Raw genomic sequence first — 15,699 nt, 5'->3', positions numbered from 1 at the left:
CCAGGATCCCCAACCAGAGGTATCTAGTCTGAGCTGATCTGGTAGAGCCTCATTTCCTAAAGAGGCAGAAGTTTAAAAAATGAACAAAGGTTTTAAAAAATATACAAAATTACACACAGAATGACTTTTAAACCTGTTTTAATTTGTTACTCTCATCCTCCCTCCCCTTTTAGTCTTCGGGTTTTTGTGACACTCACACAGACATTCATTTGCATCCTGACAAACTAGATTGTAAGCTCTTCTGGGCAGACGGCAGCTCTTGTATGTGTTTGTGTAGCATGTTGTTCAATGATCCCTGCACAATGATCATAGAATCATAGAATATCAGGGTTGGAAAGGCCCTCAGGAGGTCATTTAGTCCAACCCCCTGCTCAAAGCAGGACCGATCCCCAACTAAATCATCCCAGCCAGGGCTTTGTCAAGCCTGACCTTAAAAACCTCTAAGGAAGGAGATTCCACCACCTCCCTAGGTAACGCATTCCAGTGTTTCACCACCCTCTTAGTGAAAAAGTTTTTCCTAATATCCAACCTAAATCTCCCCCACTGCAACTTGAGACCATTACTCCTTGTTCTGTCATCTGCTACCACTGAGAACAGTCTAGATCCATCCTCTTTGGAACCCCCTTTCAGGTAGTTGAAAGCAGCTATCAAATCCCCCCTCATTCTTCTCTTCTGAAGACTAAACATCCCCAGTTCCCTCAGCCTCTCCTCATAAGTCATGTGTTCCAGTCCCCTAATCATTTTTGTTGCCCTCCACTGGACTCTTTCCAATTTTTCCACATCCTTCTTGTAGTGTGGGGCCCAAAACTGGACACAGTACTCCAGATGAGGCCTCACCAATGTCGAATAGAGGGGAACGATCACGTCCCTCGATCTGCTGGCAATGCCCCTACTTATACATCCCAAAATGCCATTGGGCCTTCTTGGCAACAAGGGCACACTGCTGACTCATATCCAGCTTCTCGTCCACTGTAACCCCAAGGTCCTTTTCTGCAGAACTGCTGCCTAGCCATTCGGTCCCTAGTCTGTAGCGGTGCGTGGGATTCTTCCATCCTAAGTGCAGGACTCTGCACTTGTCCTTGTTGAACCTCATCAGATTTCTTTTGGCCCAATCCTCCAATTTGTTTAGGTCCCTCTGTACCCTATCCCTACCCTCCAGCGTATCTACCACTCCTCCCAGTTTAGTGTCAGTTTAGTGATCCTGATTACGGGGTCTCTGATCACTACTGGAACATAAATAATAATATTACACAGTAACATAGTCAGTAATTCATTCCAAGGCTGCTTTGTAATTCATGCCTTTCAAAATGATTTTGTGAAATGTCAAATGAACTTGATACTCTTCTTTGACAAAATTACAAGTCTGGTTAATGAAGGTAAGTGTGTTAATATAATACACTTGGACTTGGGTAAGGTCCTAGGCCTGGATTCATAAAGGAATCTAGGCTCCTGATTCCGATTTTTAGGCCCTGCTGCAATCCTCAAAACTGCTTGACTGCCACCAAATCCTGTAGGCACCTAAGCCTCCTTGGTGCCCCAGTTTTTGCACTAAAAATTCCCTTGGTGCCAGTGTTTCTGCCTCTGGGCATGTGCCCTCCTGCCTCCCTCTGGGCATCCAGGTGCTTGTCTCCTGCCAAAGCCCCAGTGCAATTCATGAACTGTGGGAGGAGTGTCTGCCTCTCCTGTGGGGCCTGATCCATTAGGTATGCTCAGAGGCCGCCTGACTCTATACAGAATGGCTGGGGGTGGGTTTATCCTGTCAGACTTAACTTGATATCCCTTTTTGATGAGATTACCAGTTTGGTTGAAAAGATAATAATGTTGATGTTGGAATACTTACACTTCTCTAAGGCATTTGACTTGGTACTGCACAACATTTTGATAAAAAAAACTAGAATTGTATAAAATTAACATGGCACAAGTTAAATGGATTAAAAACTGGCTGATAGGTATAAAAATGTAATTGGAAATTGTCATCAAAAGGGTGTGCTTCTAGTGGGGTCCCACAGGGATCAGTTCATGGCTCTGTGCTATTTAACATTTTTATCAATGACCTGGAAGAAAACATAAAATCATCACTGATAAAGTTTGCAGATGACCCAAAAATTGGGAGGAATGGTAAATAGTGTGGTGTGATCTGGATTGGTTGGTAAATGGTGCAAGCAAACAATATGTGTTTTAATATGGGTAAATGTTAATCTGTTCATCTAGGAACAAAGAATGTAGGCCATACTTACGGAATGCGGGGGTGAGGGATCCATCCTGGGAAGTAGGGACTCTGAAAAAGACTTGGAGGTGGGGGTGGATAATCAGTTGAACGTGAGCTCCCAGTGTGGTACTGTGGCCAAAAGAACTAATACGATCCTGGGATTCATAAATAGGGGAATCTTGAGTAGGAGAAGAGAGGTTACTTTTCCTCTGTATTTGGCACTAGGGCAAAGGCTGCTGGAATTCTGTGTCCAGTTCTGGAGCCCACAATTCAAGAAGGATCTAGATAAATTGAAGAGGGTTCAGAAAAGAGCCACTGGAATGATTAAAGGATTAGAAAACATGCCTTATAGTGACAGACTCAAAGAGCTCAATTTATTTAGCTTAACAAAGAGAAAGATAAGTGGTGACTTGATTATAGTTTATAAGTACCTACATGGGGAACAAATATTTAATAATGGGCTTTTCAATCTAGCAGAGAAAAGGTATAACAAGATCCAATGACTGGAAGTTGAAGCTAGATAAATTCAGATTGGAAATAAGGCATACATTTTTAACAGTGAGAGTAATTAAGCATTTGAGCAACTTACCAAGGGTGACCATTTTAAAATAAAGATTGGATGTTTTTCTTGGCTGCATTGAATTCTTTTTTTTTTTTTTTTAAATATCAGCTACATCTATCTTAGCTGTTGTCCATCCCTAAAGAAATCCTCCCATTTATTGCTCCTATTGAAGTTGTTCAACTTTAATTAAATAATTCAATAATTAAAAATTGATTGTGTCACCATTGGGATAAAGGTTATGTACCCTCTGTCTGTTTTGTGTAAAACTAGGCAGGTGCCTAATTCATTCTTGCTAGAAACAACTTAGGCCCCTAAGCCACCTGACTCCAGAAGAGGGGTTCCCGGCTGTGGATCACAAGCATAGATAGATGTTTCCTTGTAGCTTGGACTTAGGCCTGGTCTACATTACACAGTAAGGTTGAGGTAAGGCAGCTTACATTAACCTAATTATGTCAGTGTACACACTACAGCCTTGTCCTGCCGATGTAAGTTCCGTACTAGACCGACATAATACCTCCACCTCCACGAGAGGCATAAGACTTGTGTCGGTGTAGTTAGGGTGATGTAGTGTCTGTGTAGACACTATGTTACTTACATCGGCTGTTGGGTGTCTTGTCAAATTGACACGACAGCCAGACAGCTAGAGCCCAACTGCCCCCGACTCCCCACTCCCAGCTGGGCTGTCCCTGCTTGGCTCCCCACTCAGGGAGCCAAGAAGCCTGAGCAGCTGGCCCCTGCTCCTGGCGGGGAGTGGGGAGGCGAGAGCCTGGGAGCAGCTGTGCTCCTGGCAGGGGCTGAGAGCTCTGTCTCTCAGTCCCCGCACCACTGCCTCTATTCAGTTGGTGGAAGCGCTTCTGGTGAGGACGTGCACCACCGACAGAAGGAGGGTAGTGTGGACATCAGCCATCACAGTAATTACTGTGGTGGCTGTAAATTGACCTAACACTGGTTGACTTAAGCTTGTACTGTAGACATGCCCTCAGGCTCTGAACTCAGAGATGGGGTGGGGCTTAGCACACACCCCTCTCGTTGGTGTCTTCCATTGGCTAGCTGAGGCAGCTCCCTGTCCCTGCCTAGAATGCTGGTTTTTGTGGATCCCATTCTGAGGTGCCTTTCTTTCCCCATTCATTGTATAGGGAGTCTCGACACCTAACTTGGGCTTTTTGGATCACAGTGCTTCAATGATTTTCTAGGCACCTAAGAGTTAGGTGTTACAACAGCTAAGTGCCTTTGCTGATCTAGGCCCTAGTACTTCATGATGATCTGATTAAGAATCTAGCATTACGTAAAATGACATACATTTTATTTATGGATTATCTGGCTCATTAGTTACATAATTCCTTTTGGACACTTCCACTTAGAGTTGGCCATTTGCTGACATTTTCCTGTCTGTCTCATTTGTCTTTTTAGATATTTTGGTGGGATGGAAGCTGTGAGATATAGTATTTGTCCCATATCTCCTGGATGTGCCTACACCTAGCCCTTCCAATCTGATATTGTTTTTCCATACTGTTAGGAGGGGCATGGCTCGCTGAGGCTGGATTTTGATCAATATTGTTTGCCCTTTCTATTACCATTAAAGATGTTGATTTATGTACAAATGCCAGACTCCTATATGGACCGAATGCTGAGTCTGGTGCTTTGGGTGAGGGAAACCTTCAGTACATTGTCAGCTGGCTTTAACGCTCATTAATGTGCCCCAAAGGCAATATGTTTACTGCTAGTATTGTCTGCATGCAATGTATCTGGGGTCTTAAAACTGAGTCTCAGAGGGTGATTTCTGTGTGAACAAGAAACAGCAAAAGAATAGGTGTAGTTTGACTTCTGTATTTTGGGGGTGGCTCCAGTCAGGCCAACAGGGCTGCGTGTGGGGTTTGGGGGGACAAATTCCGTGCCTGCCCATAGGGCGCCATTTCAGATTTGGAGGTGCCAGGGTGCGTGCAACTTTAACCATGATTCCAGGGCCTACTTAGGCAACTGAAAACTATAGTGTTTTTGCAGATAATAACAGAAATATCTGACAGGAGCATTGTATCTAATTCCTATATCAAGAAAGAAAATTAAATAAATATTAGACCCACTCAGCTCTAATACTAACATGTTCTGACATCTTGTGGCAAGTCACTTATGGGACACTGGTTAGGTTTAAAATTGTAATGTATATTCTTACTCAGATAGTCTTACTAAAGTCAGAACGAACCATCGTGATCATCTAGTGTGACCTCTTGCACATTGCAGGCCAGAGAACCTCCCCACTCACTCCTGTAATAGACCCCTAACCTCTGGCTGAGTTACTGAAGTCCTCAGATCATGGGTTAAAGACTTCAAGTTATGGAGAATTCACCATTTATACTAGTTTAAACCTGCAAGTGACCCATGCTCCATGCTGCAGAAGAGGTGGAAACCCCCCATGGTCCCTTCCAATCTGACCCAGGCGAAAATTCCTTCCTGACCCGAAATATGATGATCAGTTGGAGCAAGACCCAACAGGCAGATACCTGGGAAAGAATTCAGGTAACTCAGTACCCTCAGTGCCCTCCCTATCTGTAGTAACTCAGAGCCCTCCCCATCTAGTGTCCTGTCTCTGGCCGTTGGGGATTTTTACTACAGGCAGTCACCGATGAGCCACATGCCATTGTAGGCAGCCCTGTCACACCATACCCGCCATAAACTTACCAAGCTCAGTCTTGAAGCCAGTTAGGTTTTTTTGCCCCCACTGCTCCCCTTGGGAGGCTTCTCTAGAACTTCATTCCTCTGATGATTAGAAACCTTCACCTAATTTCAAGCCTAAACTTGTTGATGGCCAGTTTCCGTGTATTTTTTCTGGGGTCCACATTAATACTTAAGTTAAATAACTCCTCTCCCCTCCCGGTATTTATTCCTCTGATGTATTTATACAGAGTAATCATATCTCCCCTAAGCCTTCTATTGGTTAGACCAGTGCTTTCCCAAACTTCTTTCACCGCTTGTGCAGGGAAAGCCCCTGGCAGGCTGGGCTGGTTTGTTTACCTGCCGCGTCCACAGGTTCGGCCAATCACAGCTCCCAGTGGCCGCTGTTCGCTGCTCCAGGCTAATGGGAGCTGCTCGAAGTGGCGGCCAGCACAACCCTCGGCCGAACCTGTGGACGCGGCAGGTAAACAAAGTGGCCTGGCCCGCCAGGCGCTTTCCCCGTATAAGTGGCTGAACAAGTTTGGGAACCACCGGGTTAGACTAAACAAGCCAAGCTCTTTGAGTCTCTTCTCATAAGATAGGTTTTTCATTCCTCAGATCATCGTAGTAGCCTTTCTCTGCGCCTGTTCCAGTTTGAAGTAATCTTTCTTAAACATGGGAGACCAGAATTGCACAAAATACTCCAGACGAGGTCTCACCAGTGCCTTGTATAATGGTACTAACACTTCCCTGTCTCTACTGGAAATTCCTAGGACTGCATTAGCCTTTTTCACAGTTGCATCACATTGATGGCTCATAGTCATCCTGTGATCAACCAATACACCCAGCTCTTTCTCCTCCACTGTCACTTCCAACTGATAAATCCCCAGTTTATAGCAAAAATTCTTGTTGATAGTTCCTAAATGCATGACTTTTCACTATTAAATATCATCCCATTTCTATTACTCCAGTTTGCAAGATCATCCAGGTCTTGTATGGTATTCCGGTCCTCAGTATTGGCAGTACCTCCCAACTTTGGGTCATCTGCAAATTTTATTAGCATACTCCCACTTTTTGTGCCAAGGTCAGTAATAAAAATATTAAATAAGGTCGGTCCCAAGACTGATCCCTGAGGTACTCCGCTAGTAACCTCCCTCTGGCCTGACAGTTCACCTTTCAGTATGGCTTGTTGTAGTCTTCCCTTTAACCAGTTCCTTATCCACCTTTCAGTTCCCATATTAATCCCCATCTTCTCTAATTTAGCTAATAATTTTTCATGTGGAACTGCATCAGATGCCTTACTGACATCCAGGTAGATTAGGTCTATTGCATTTCCTTTGTCTAAACAATCAGTTATCTTCTCAACTCTGTTACCACCTCTTGAATAAAACAGTTGAAACAATTGAGGAAAAATCTACAATTACTTTGTTATTTAGGCTACTTACTTTTTGCAGTTCACCAAGTTTGGAACAGATCATTTAACTTTAGGAAACATCCTAACAGCCCTTTCTTATCTTAATCACTTGTTAATCACACTGTTTATAAACAAAATTCTGACTCCCTGTCTCGGGGGCGCAAGCTGGGAGAAGTCTTCTGTCTCCTCATGCAGGCTGCCTGCCTGAGGCTTGCAGTTTGTGGGGGGGGGCAATGCCCCCCATGCCCCACCCAAAATCTGCTTATGAGCAAAAGCCTATATCACTGAGGTGAACGTGGGCAATTAAAGTTACTGTTCTTCTGTCCTAGTACTGAACAATGCCAGTGACCTGCTGGGCTTAGATGCCTTCCAGCTGTCTGAGGTGCTGACTCAAAGATCCATGATTCTACGGGGAGAAGAGATCAGTTCCCCTCTCACTGTGGAGCAGGTGAGTGTCCGGCTTCCTGTGCACTTGCAATCATGTGCTCTGTTTCAGTGTCACTTCATGGATTTTGCCCCAAGGTGGCAGTGTTTGCATAGATTAAAGGGAAGAAATGAGCAGCACCATGAGGCCTGCAAAATGGCTGTTTGATGGAATATTGTGTGCTCTGTGAGCGGAGGAAGAGAAGGAGGATTGTGTGTTTTTTCAGGGACCAGACAATGAAAACTTACTTGGAACTGAGTGGGGAAGTGGTAAAAAGAGAAATTCATATCCAAACCAAATCTGTGACTGGGTACTGTTAGTATGGAGCTGGGCTTGGACCCAGGATGGAGGGGTGGGGCTCCTAGACTTCATCTGGGGTGGGCTGAGTTTTGGAGCTTGGCGGTGGGTGTGGGTGTGTGGAGCTGGTCCCTGCTTCTGACTGGGTTGTGTGGGTATAATGACTGATGGAGAGAGAGACCCAAGCATCTTCGAGAATAGTAACTGAGCTGTGGGAACTCTCCATTTGGGTCTTAGTGAGTAGTCTCAGGCCTGACTGATGGGGACAAACTGCAGATTAGTTTAGTGCTGCATGCCCTTTCCCTCAGGACAATCTTCCTGTTATCCAGTAGAGCCAGTATTCAAATATAACTTTTAACAAACAATCTGATCTGCGTTAGTGAGGGAAGTGACGTATCTGAGAATATAAACAGCATAGTGCTTGAGCCCTAATGTTGTTGTGTCTATTTAGGTTCTTCTGTGGTTCATAACATCATGGTGTCTATTAACCTGAATAACTATATGGTACTGTAGGTCATTAACCCTTAGGAAGCTAGTCATGTGAGGGCACAGTTCCTGTTTTTACACATGCATAGGTGACTTTTTTTTTTTGAAAATCTTGTCCTGTGTTAATAAAATCTAACTGTGAAGGGCAGCAGTCTGCTACTGAGCAGAAATGTAGAATTACCAGGGGCGAGTGAGCATCATACTACAGCAAAGCCAACATCTGTAATGCTACAGGGAAGACAGAGAATATCAAAGGGAGCCCCAGGCAGTTCAGAACAATAACGTGTGGCGATACAGATTAAAAAATAGCATACTGCTTGGGCAGACCTTTTCCCCCATTCAATTGCTGTGGTATCCATCCTTGCTTGTTTTGGATCCCTTGGTGACTCTACATATGAAATGCGTCCATTCACTATTACTGATACAGCAAGCACAATGCTTCCTTCAGAGTTTTTCGCTATCAGCTAGTCTCTCTGCATTGACCTGCATTGACCTACGTATGGACCTGCCAAATCCATTCCCCGCCCCTGGCCTCCAAATACTGTGTCCAGCTATTTCCAGATGTCATTCTGGGTACAGAGGATGGAGCTGCCAGGAAGTTCTTATTGTGTAATAGGCTCATTACCATTCTGAGCTTTGACATTTCAGTGTTGAATGGTGGGAGCTGGGCAAAGTCAGGCAAGGCTGGGAGAATGAAAGGAGCCATTCAGAATCACCGTTGAGCCACTGTATGGGGAAAGCAGCTTTGCTGAGTTATTCCCGGGTGGGAAGGGCCCATTCCTGGAAGATGAGGCCAAGACATTGTATAACCATACAGTCTGTCTGGCAGAGTGTTTCTCTTCCCTGCAGCTGGTTCATTAAAAGGGGTTGTCTAGAAGGGGTGCTTCAGCCCTCATAAATGAGATTGACCATCTGAGCAGAGGGAGAAAACCCCACAGGGCCAATGTGTCTTTGCTTTACAGCTACCTCTTGCACTGAATTGAATACACGTCCCAGGATGTGCTTGAGGCTGCTAGGTGACAGTATAAAGGGGCAAGTCTCCCCTGGGCACACGCACCTGGAGTGTCTGCCTTCAACATGCCAGACTGGATAAAACAGTAGGAAGTGAATGTTTAGAATGCTGAGACCCCACCTGGGGAGAGGGGCTGGGGTGGGGCTGCGAGGTTTTCTGACAGATGAAGAGCAACAGCAAAATGAGGGAGGGGCTGGCATCTCTCGGGCCAGGCTGAATTGGGCAGAGAAAGGCTGGGTTCTTTCAGCCCTGGCTCTGTGCAAAAGCTGAGAGAAGGGAAGGGTCTCTTGGAAGGTTTGTGTTCCCACAGGACATGACTGCTGATTGTATTGCCTTAGGGAGAATCATGATGCATCTGGATATGGGATCTTCTTCAGGACAGCACCTCAAGCAGTCTGTTGTGCGGTGGATGGCCTACCTGTAACTTCAATGCTGTGTGCAAAGAAAGGCTTGAAGGAAGGGACCCTTAAAGCTAGTAGTGCTGTTGTGAAATTCCCTCTGGAGCTGGGGCTCAGCAGTGGAGACCTATGCTTTGGCAAAGACCTTGCATGGTAGGCTAAATCATGAAAGGGACACCTTTGAAATAGTCCCAGCTTACAAAAAGAACAGGAGGACTTGTGGCACCTTAGTGACTAACCAATTTATCTGAGCATGAGCTTTCGGGAGCTACAGCTCACTTCCTCGGATGCATTCAATGGAATGCAGTGAGCTGTAGCTCCCGAAAGCTCATGCTCAAATAAATGGGTTCGTCTCTAAGGTGCCACAACTCCTCCTTTTCTTTTTGCGAATACAGACTAACGCGGCTGCTTCTCTGATCCCAGCTTACAGTTACTCAAAATGAAGAGCTGAGTCAAGTCATTACGGGTTGGCAAGCCTAACTTCCGTACCAGGCAGATTGGTTGAAACTATAGGAAAGAACAGAATTATCAGACACACAGATGAACACAATTTGTGGCAGAAAGTCAACACTGCTTTTGTCAAGGGAAATCATGCCTCACCAATCTGTTAGAATTCTTTGAGGGTGTCAACAAACGTGGACAGGGGTGATCCACTGGGTCTTCTTCGTGTGACGGTCCCTATGTGTATTTCACACACGGGTACACATACGTGCCATTTGCCTGAGTCCAGAAATTCTTCCAAGCAATGTCCGTTGATTCGCACGTGTGCTATGGATCTCCTCGTGCTCCCGACTAAGGTCTCTCTGGTTCCTTCTTACCACTACATGGCCGGAGTCAGAATTTTATGTCCTCTTTAAAACTTGTAAAGACATTTGTAAATAGTTTTATTTCTTAGCTTAATAGTTAAAGTTCATAGAATATTTAGTAGAGTGTTTTTCTTCCTTCCTTTCTCCCTGGTTGGAGAACCCTTCCAAGGCTCCAGGACTATGCCCAGAATCCCAGGATTCAAGCATTGCATCTCTTGCCCTCTCTCCTTCCCAGTCAGTGACAAACCTCAATGCTGCCTCTACAGACTGGTAGAGGAGAATATCTCTGCAAAGTGTAGTATCTGTCACTCTTTCTCACCCAGAACTCGGGAAGCCTGGGAGCTTCACCTGAGAAAGCACCTGATGGAGAAAACTATGAACCTCTTCTCCAATCCAGGCCAGGCAGATCCCCCTCCCCCCTGTACATTGGCATCAGTTAACCGTCAGTGCCCCTCCAACCATGTGCCTGGGACTGGAGCCTCCAACACCTAAGCTTAAAGGCTCCTCTTCTAGGGCTCCCCACGAGGGCAGAGGGCACTCTTATGGGCATGAGGACAGATCCCCGTCAAGGACTGTCCATAAGAGATGCGCTCCCTCTGCAAGTTTGATGAGATGTCGCACGTAGAACCTAAGGAGCTGGCTCTGCTAATGACCCCCAGATTGGAGGGCAAAGCACATAAAAAGAAAGATCCATTAGTTCTGTTAGTCACCTCAATACCCAAGTGTAAGGACTGACATTCACTGACTCCATCTACAAGCGGTAGTCTGAACCCATCATCAGTACCGCGTCATTATCTAAGGACCATCCAGGTGCCGTAGACATACCAGGTCCATCAGACCTGACTGCTAGAACCCCTAGGATACCAAGGCATATGGAAACTTTCATGCACTGGAGGATGTATCCCTCCCTTATCCACTGTCTCCACTTTCCTCCAGCCTGGCCCCCCTGCGAGAGATTACTCAGGAGGAGGCGTCTACATGGATGTCCCAGGAACTGTCCCACCTCCAGCCATCTGGCCAGGAGTGTTCTGGTACCGCCTGCCCCGGCACTGCTGCTGGAGCAGGTTTGGAACTCAGATCTGAGTCAGGAGTGCGAGCCGCTCCCGTATGGCTACAGCCGGGGCGGGCGGGCAAACTTTTTGGCCCAAGGGCCACATCGGGGTAGTGAAACTGTATGGAGGGCCGGGTAGTGAAGGCTGTGCCTCCCCAAACAGCCTGGCCCCCTCCCACTTCCCGCCCCCTAACTGCCCCCTCAGAACTCCCGACCCATCCAACCCCCCTGCTCCTTGTCCCCTGACCGCCCCCTCCTGGGACCTCCTGCCCCCTGACTGCCCCCTCAGAACTCCCGACCCATCCAACCCCCCTGCCCCTTGTCCCCTGACCGCCCCCTCCTGGGACCTCCTGCCCCCTGACTGCCCCCTCAGAACTCCCGACCCATCCAACCCCCCTGCCCCTTGTCCCCTGACCGCCCCCTCCTGGGACCTCCTGCCCCCTGACTGCCCCCTCAGAACTCCCGACCCATCCAACCCCCCTGCCCCTTGTCCCCTGACCGCCCCCTCCTGGGACCTCCTGCCCCCTGACTGCCCCCTCAGAATCCCCAACCCATCCAAACCCCCTGCCCCTTGTCCCCTGACCGCCCCCTCCTGGGACCTCCTGCCCCCTGACTGCCCCCTCAGAATCCCCGACCCATCCAAACCCCCTGCTCCTTGTCTCCTGACCGCCCCCTCCTGGGACCTCCTGCCCCCTGACTGCCCCCTCAGAACCCCCGACCCATCCAACCCCCCTGCTCCTTGTCTCCTGACCGCCCCCTCCTGGGACCTCCTGCCCCCTGACTGCCCCCTCAGAACCCCCGACCCATCCAACCCCCCTGCTCCTTGTCCCCTGACCGCCCCCTCCTGGGACCTCCTGCCCCTGACTGCCCACCTCAGAACTCCCGACCCATCCAACCCCCCTGCTCCTTGTCCCCTGACCGCCCCCTCCTGGGACCTCCTGCCCCTGACTGCCCACCTCAGAACTCCCGACCCATCCGACCCCCCTGCTCCTTGTCCCCTGACCGCCCCCTCCTGGGACCTCCTGCCCCCTGACTGCCCCCTCAGAATCCCCGACCCATCCAAACCCCCTGCTCCTTGTCTCCTGACCGCCCCCTCCTGGGACCTCCTGCCCCCTGACTGCCCCCTCACTGCCCCCTCAGAACCCCCGACCCATCCAACCCCCCTGCTCCTTGTCCCCTGACCGCCCCCTCCTGGGACCTCCTGCCCCCTGACTGCCCCCTCAGAATCCCCGACCCATCCGACCCCCCTGCTCCTTGTCCCCTGACCGCCCCCTCCTGGGACCTCCTGCCCCCTGACTGCCCCCTCAGAACTCCCGACCCATCCGACCCCCCTGCTCCTTGTCCCCTGACCGCCCCCTCCTGGGACCTTCTGCCCCCTGACTGCCCCCCTGGGACTCCACCCCCTATCCAACCACCCCTGTCCCCTGAGTGTCCCCCCCATCCTCTATCCACACCCCCGCCCCCTGACACTTCCCCCGGGACCCCACCCCCTGTCCAGCCCCCCCCCCCCAGGTCCCTGTCCCCTGACTGCCCTCCGGGACCCCCTGCCCCTTATCCAACCCCCCCACTCCCCGCCCCCTTAGCATGCTGCTGAGAGCAGCAGGAGCTTGTAGCCCCAGTGGAGCCAGCCACGCTGCCTGGCAGGAGTGGCGGGTCAGAGCGCGGGCGGCGTGGCACTGCGGGGGAGGGGCCGGGGGCTAGCCTCCCCGGCCGGGAGCTCAGGGGCCAGGCAGGACGGTCCCGCAGGCCGTAGTTTGCCCACCTCTGGTCTACAGACACAGTCGAGCCTTGGCAGACATTCAAGGAGTCATGCTCACTATTCCTTGAGTACAACACCCCCCGCCCCCCAGGACCACTGGTACCGAGTCCCTTGCAGGCCCTGCAACTGATCAATCCCTCTTTTTGGCCTTAATGGGGTCTGTGGGATCTTTTTGGCAGGCATCCGGGCCCTTCTCAAGAATTGTACCACTACTCTCCCTCCTGCCAAACAGATCCATCAGTGTATGAGGAGGAGGAGGAGGTGAATCCGGATCTGCAGGTTCCACCAGGTGTCTCCTCATCATCTATGGATGAAGCACTCGCTCCTTCCTCGCCGTCTCCTCCAGATGTCCATCGGTGGTACCAGGAGCTACTGGAAAGAGGTGCCAGTGACCTCCAGATCCCACAAGAGAGAATCCAAGACTGTCAGTGCTGGCTCCTGGATATCTTGCAACTTCAGGGACCAAGCACAGTGACCCTTCTGATCAGTGAGGCCGTACTAGAACTGGTCAGAGTTGTATGGCACACTCCAGCACCCTGTTCCCCTACAGTGAAAAGAGCTTAGAGGAGATATTCTTGTTCCTGACAAGGGAGATGAATTTTTGTTTTCCCATCCTTCCCCCAATTCACTGGTATTACAGACAGTTACAGAAAGGGCTTGGTTGCACTACCAAAGGGCCACCCCGACAGATATGGGCTCTAAGAGACTGGACATCCTGGGGAGGAGGGTCTTCTTCTCTGCAGGCCTGCAATTTTGTGTTAAACTACCAAACTCAATTAGCGAAATATGATTTTTAAAAACTATTCCAGGCTTGCAAGCTTCATAGATCAACTTCCCACAGAGCACAGAGCCCAATTTCAGTCCCTTCTAGATGAGGGAAAGCTAGTGGCAAAAACAGTTCTCCAGGTCTGGCCATTGGCTTAGTCATGGAAAGTGACTCTTGGCAGTAAGCGTCAGGATTTTCTAGGGAGGTTCTGGATGATGTTCTCCCCTTTGATGATTCAAATCTCTTTAATGAAAGAATACACAAATCCCTGCATTCATTAAAGGACTCAGATCAACTCTGCATTCCCCGGGGATTTATACTTGAACCCCCAGGAGGAAACACCAGAGCCAGTCCTATAGACCAAGACCACCCCTTCCACTTGCACCTTATTACCAGCACCAAGCCGAGCCTCCACGGAAATGTTGAAGCATTCAGAGGCCTCGCTTCTCAGTCCCCTCTGCTGCTGTGGCCTCTTCTCACTTCCAACCAACAGCCAAGGGCCATTTTTGGTCAAGACCCGTGTTCCACCACTGATGCCACTCGCCTCTTCATTCATCACTTTTGGGAGCCATCTCACATGCTTTGTCCACAACTGGAGGAAAATCATTACAGGAAATTGGGTTTTAGAGATTATCCATCAGGGACACTCATAGAATTTCTCTCCTTCCCTCCTCATAAACTCTTCCCCATCCCCCTTCAGGGATCACTCTCACAAGGTGATTCTTCAGTGGGAGGCAGAATCTGTTTACATTAAGAGGCAATAGAACACATCCTGCCTCAGTATCATGGGAAGGGTATCTACACCCCATATTTCTTAATCCCCAAAAAGACAGAGGGTAGAGCCCCTTGCTGGACCCTTGGCAACTCAACATCTGTATCTGAATTCCGGATGATTACGTTTGCATCGCTACTCCCCTCCCTTCAGGAAGGGTTGTGGTTTGCAGCTCTTGACATGAAGGATGTGTATTTCCACACGGCTCTTCACCCCTCACACAGGAAGTTCCTATGTTTTATGGTAGGCCAGGAACATTTCCAGTTTTGAGTCCTCCCCTTTGGGGTAGTTACGGCACCCAGAGTATTTACAAAAGTTTCCTCTGTAATAGCAGCCCTGATGAGACACCAGGGCTAAATGGTATTCCCATACCTGAACAATTGCCTCCTGGTAGGCCGCTCACATCAGGAGGTTAAGTCGTTGACAGGGCAATAGTTCTAGGCATTTGCATAAACAGAGAAAAGTTTGTTTTATCACCCACAAGAACAGTAAACTTTATAGGGGCAATGTTGGACTTTATTTCCGTGACACTGTTCCTCCCTGCGAACAGGTTTCTTACAATCCACAACCTGGTTTCATGCATTACCCACTGACCATGAACCACAGTGCACAGGGCCCTTTCACTGCTAGGCCACATGGCCAGGTGCATTGCCGTAACACCGTTTGCCAGGTTTCATTTGTAGTACCTGTAAGCTTGGCTTCTCTTGATCTATTGACCAGATAAGGACCACATCAACTCCAAGGTGAGCAGTCCCACCAGAGTTATCACCTCTTTTCGCTTGGTGGTCAAACCCTGAAAAAATCATGGTGGGTGTTCCCTTCAGCCCTCCCATCCCCAGAACCACCATTGTGACAGATGCCTCCTGCCTGTGGAGGGATGCTCACCTGGACCCCATGAAAGGCCAGACGACACATAAACGTACTAGAAGCATGGGCGGTTCACCTTGCATGCAAGGCCTTCCTTTCAGTCCATACGCCTATTCCATATATAAGTAACATCAGACAATGTCACCACTGTGGTCTATGTAAACAAACAAGGAGGACTGAGATCTCATCCTCTCTGCCTGGAAGCCATTAGACTTTGGAACTGGTGC

General features: G+C 48.9%; 1 protein-coding gene across 1 annotated transcript in view; it reads left to right on the top strand.

Annotated features, from left to right (window-relative positions):
- LOC311528178 (unconventional myosin-X-like) overlaps positions 1–15,699 on the top strand; it is a 269,478-nt gene that overhangs the window by 104,373 nt on the left and 149,406 nt on the right. The window contains exon 10 of the mRNA XM_084642873.1: positions 7,164–7,282. Within this exon, the coding sequence (XP_084498999.1) occupies positions 7,164–7,282 (119 nt within the window). The remainder of the gene's footprint in view (positions 1–7,163; positions 7,283–15,699) is intronic.

The sequence above is a fragment of the Lepidochelys olivacea genome (assembly GCF_965140295.1).
Source record: "Lepidochelys olivacea isolate rLepOli2 genome assembly, chromosome: 11".
NCBI classification, from domain to species: domain Eukaryota; kingdom Metazoa; phylum Chordata; order Testudines; family Cheloniidae; genus Lepidochelys; species Lepidochelys olivacea.
The sequence above is the reverse complement of the archived record's forward strand: the minus strand, read 5'-3'. Positions and strand labels throughout refer to the sequence as shown.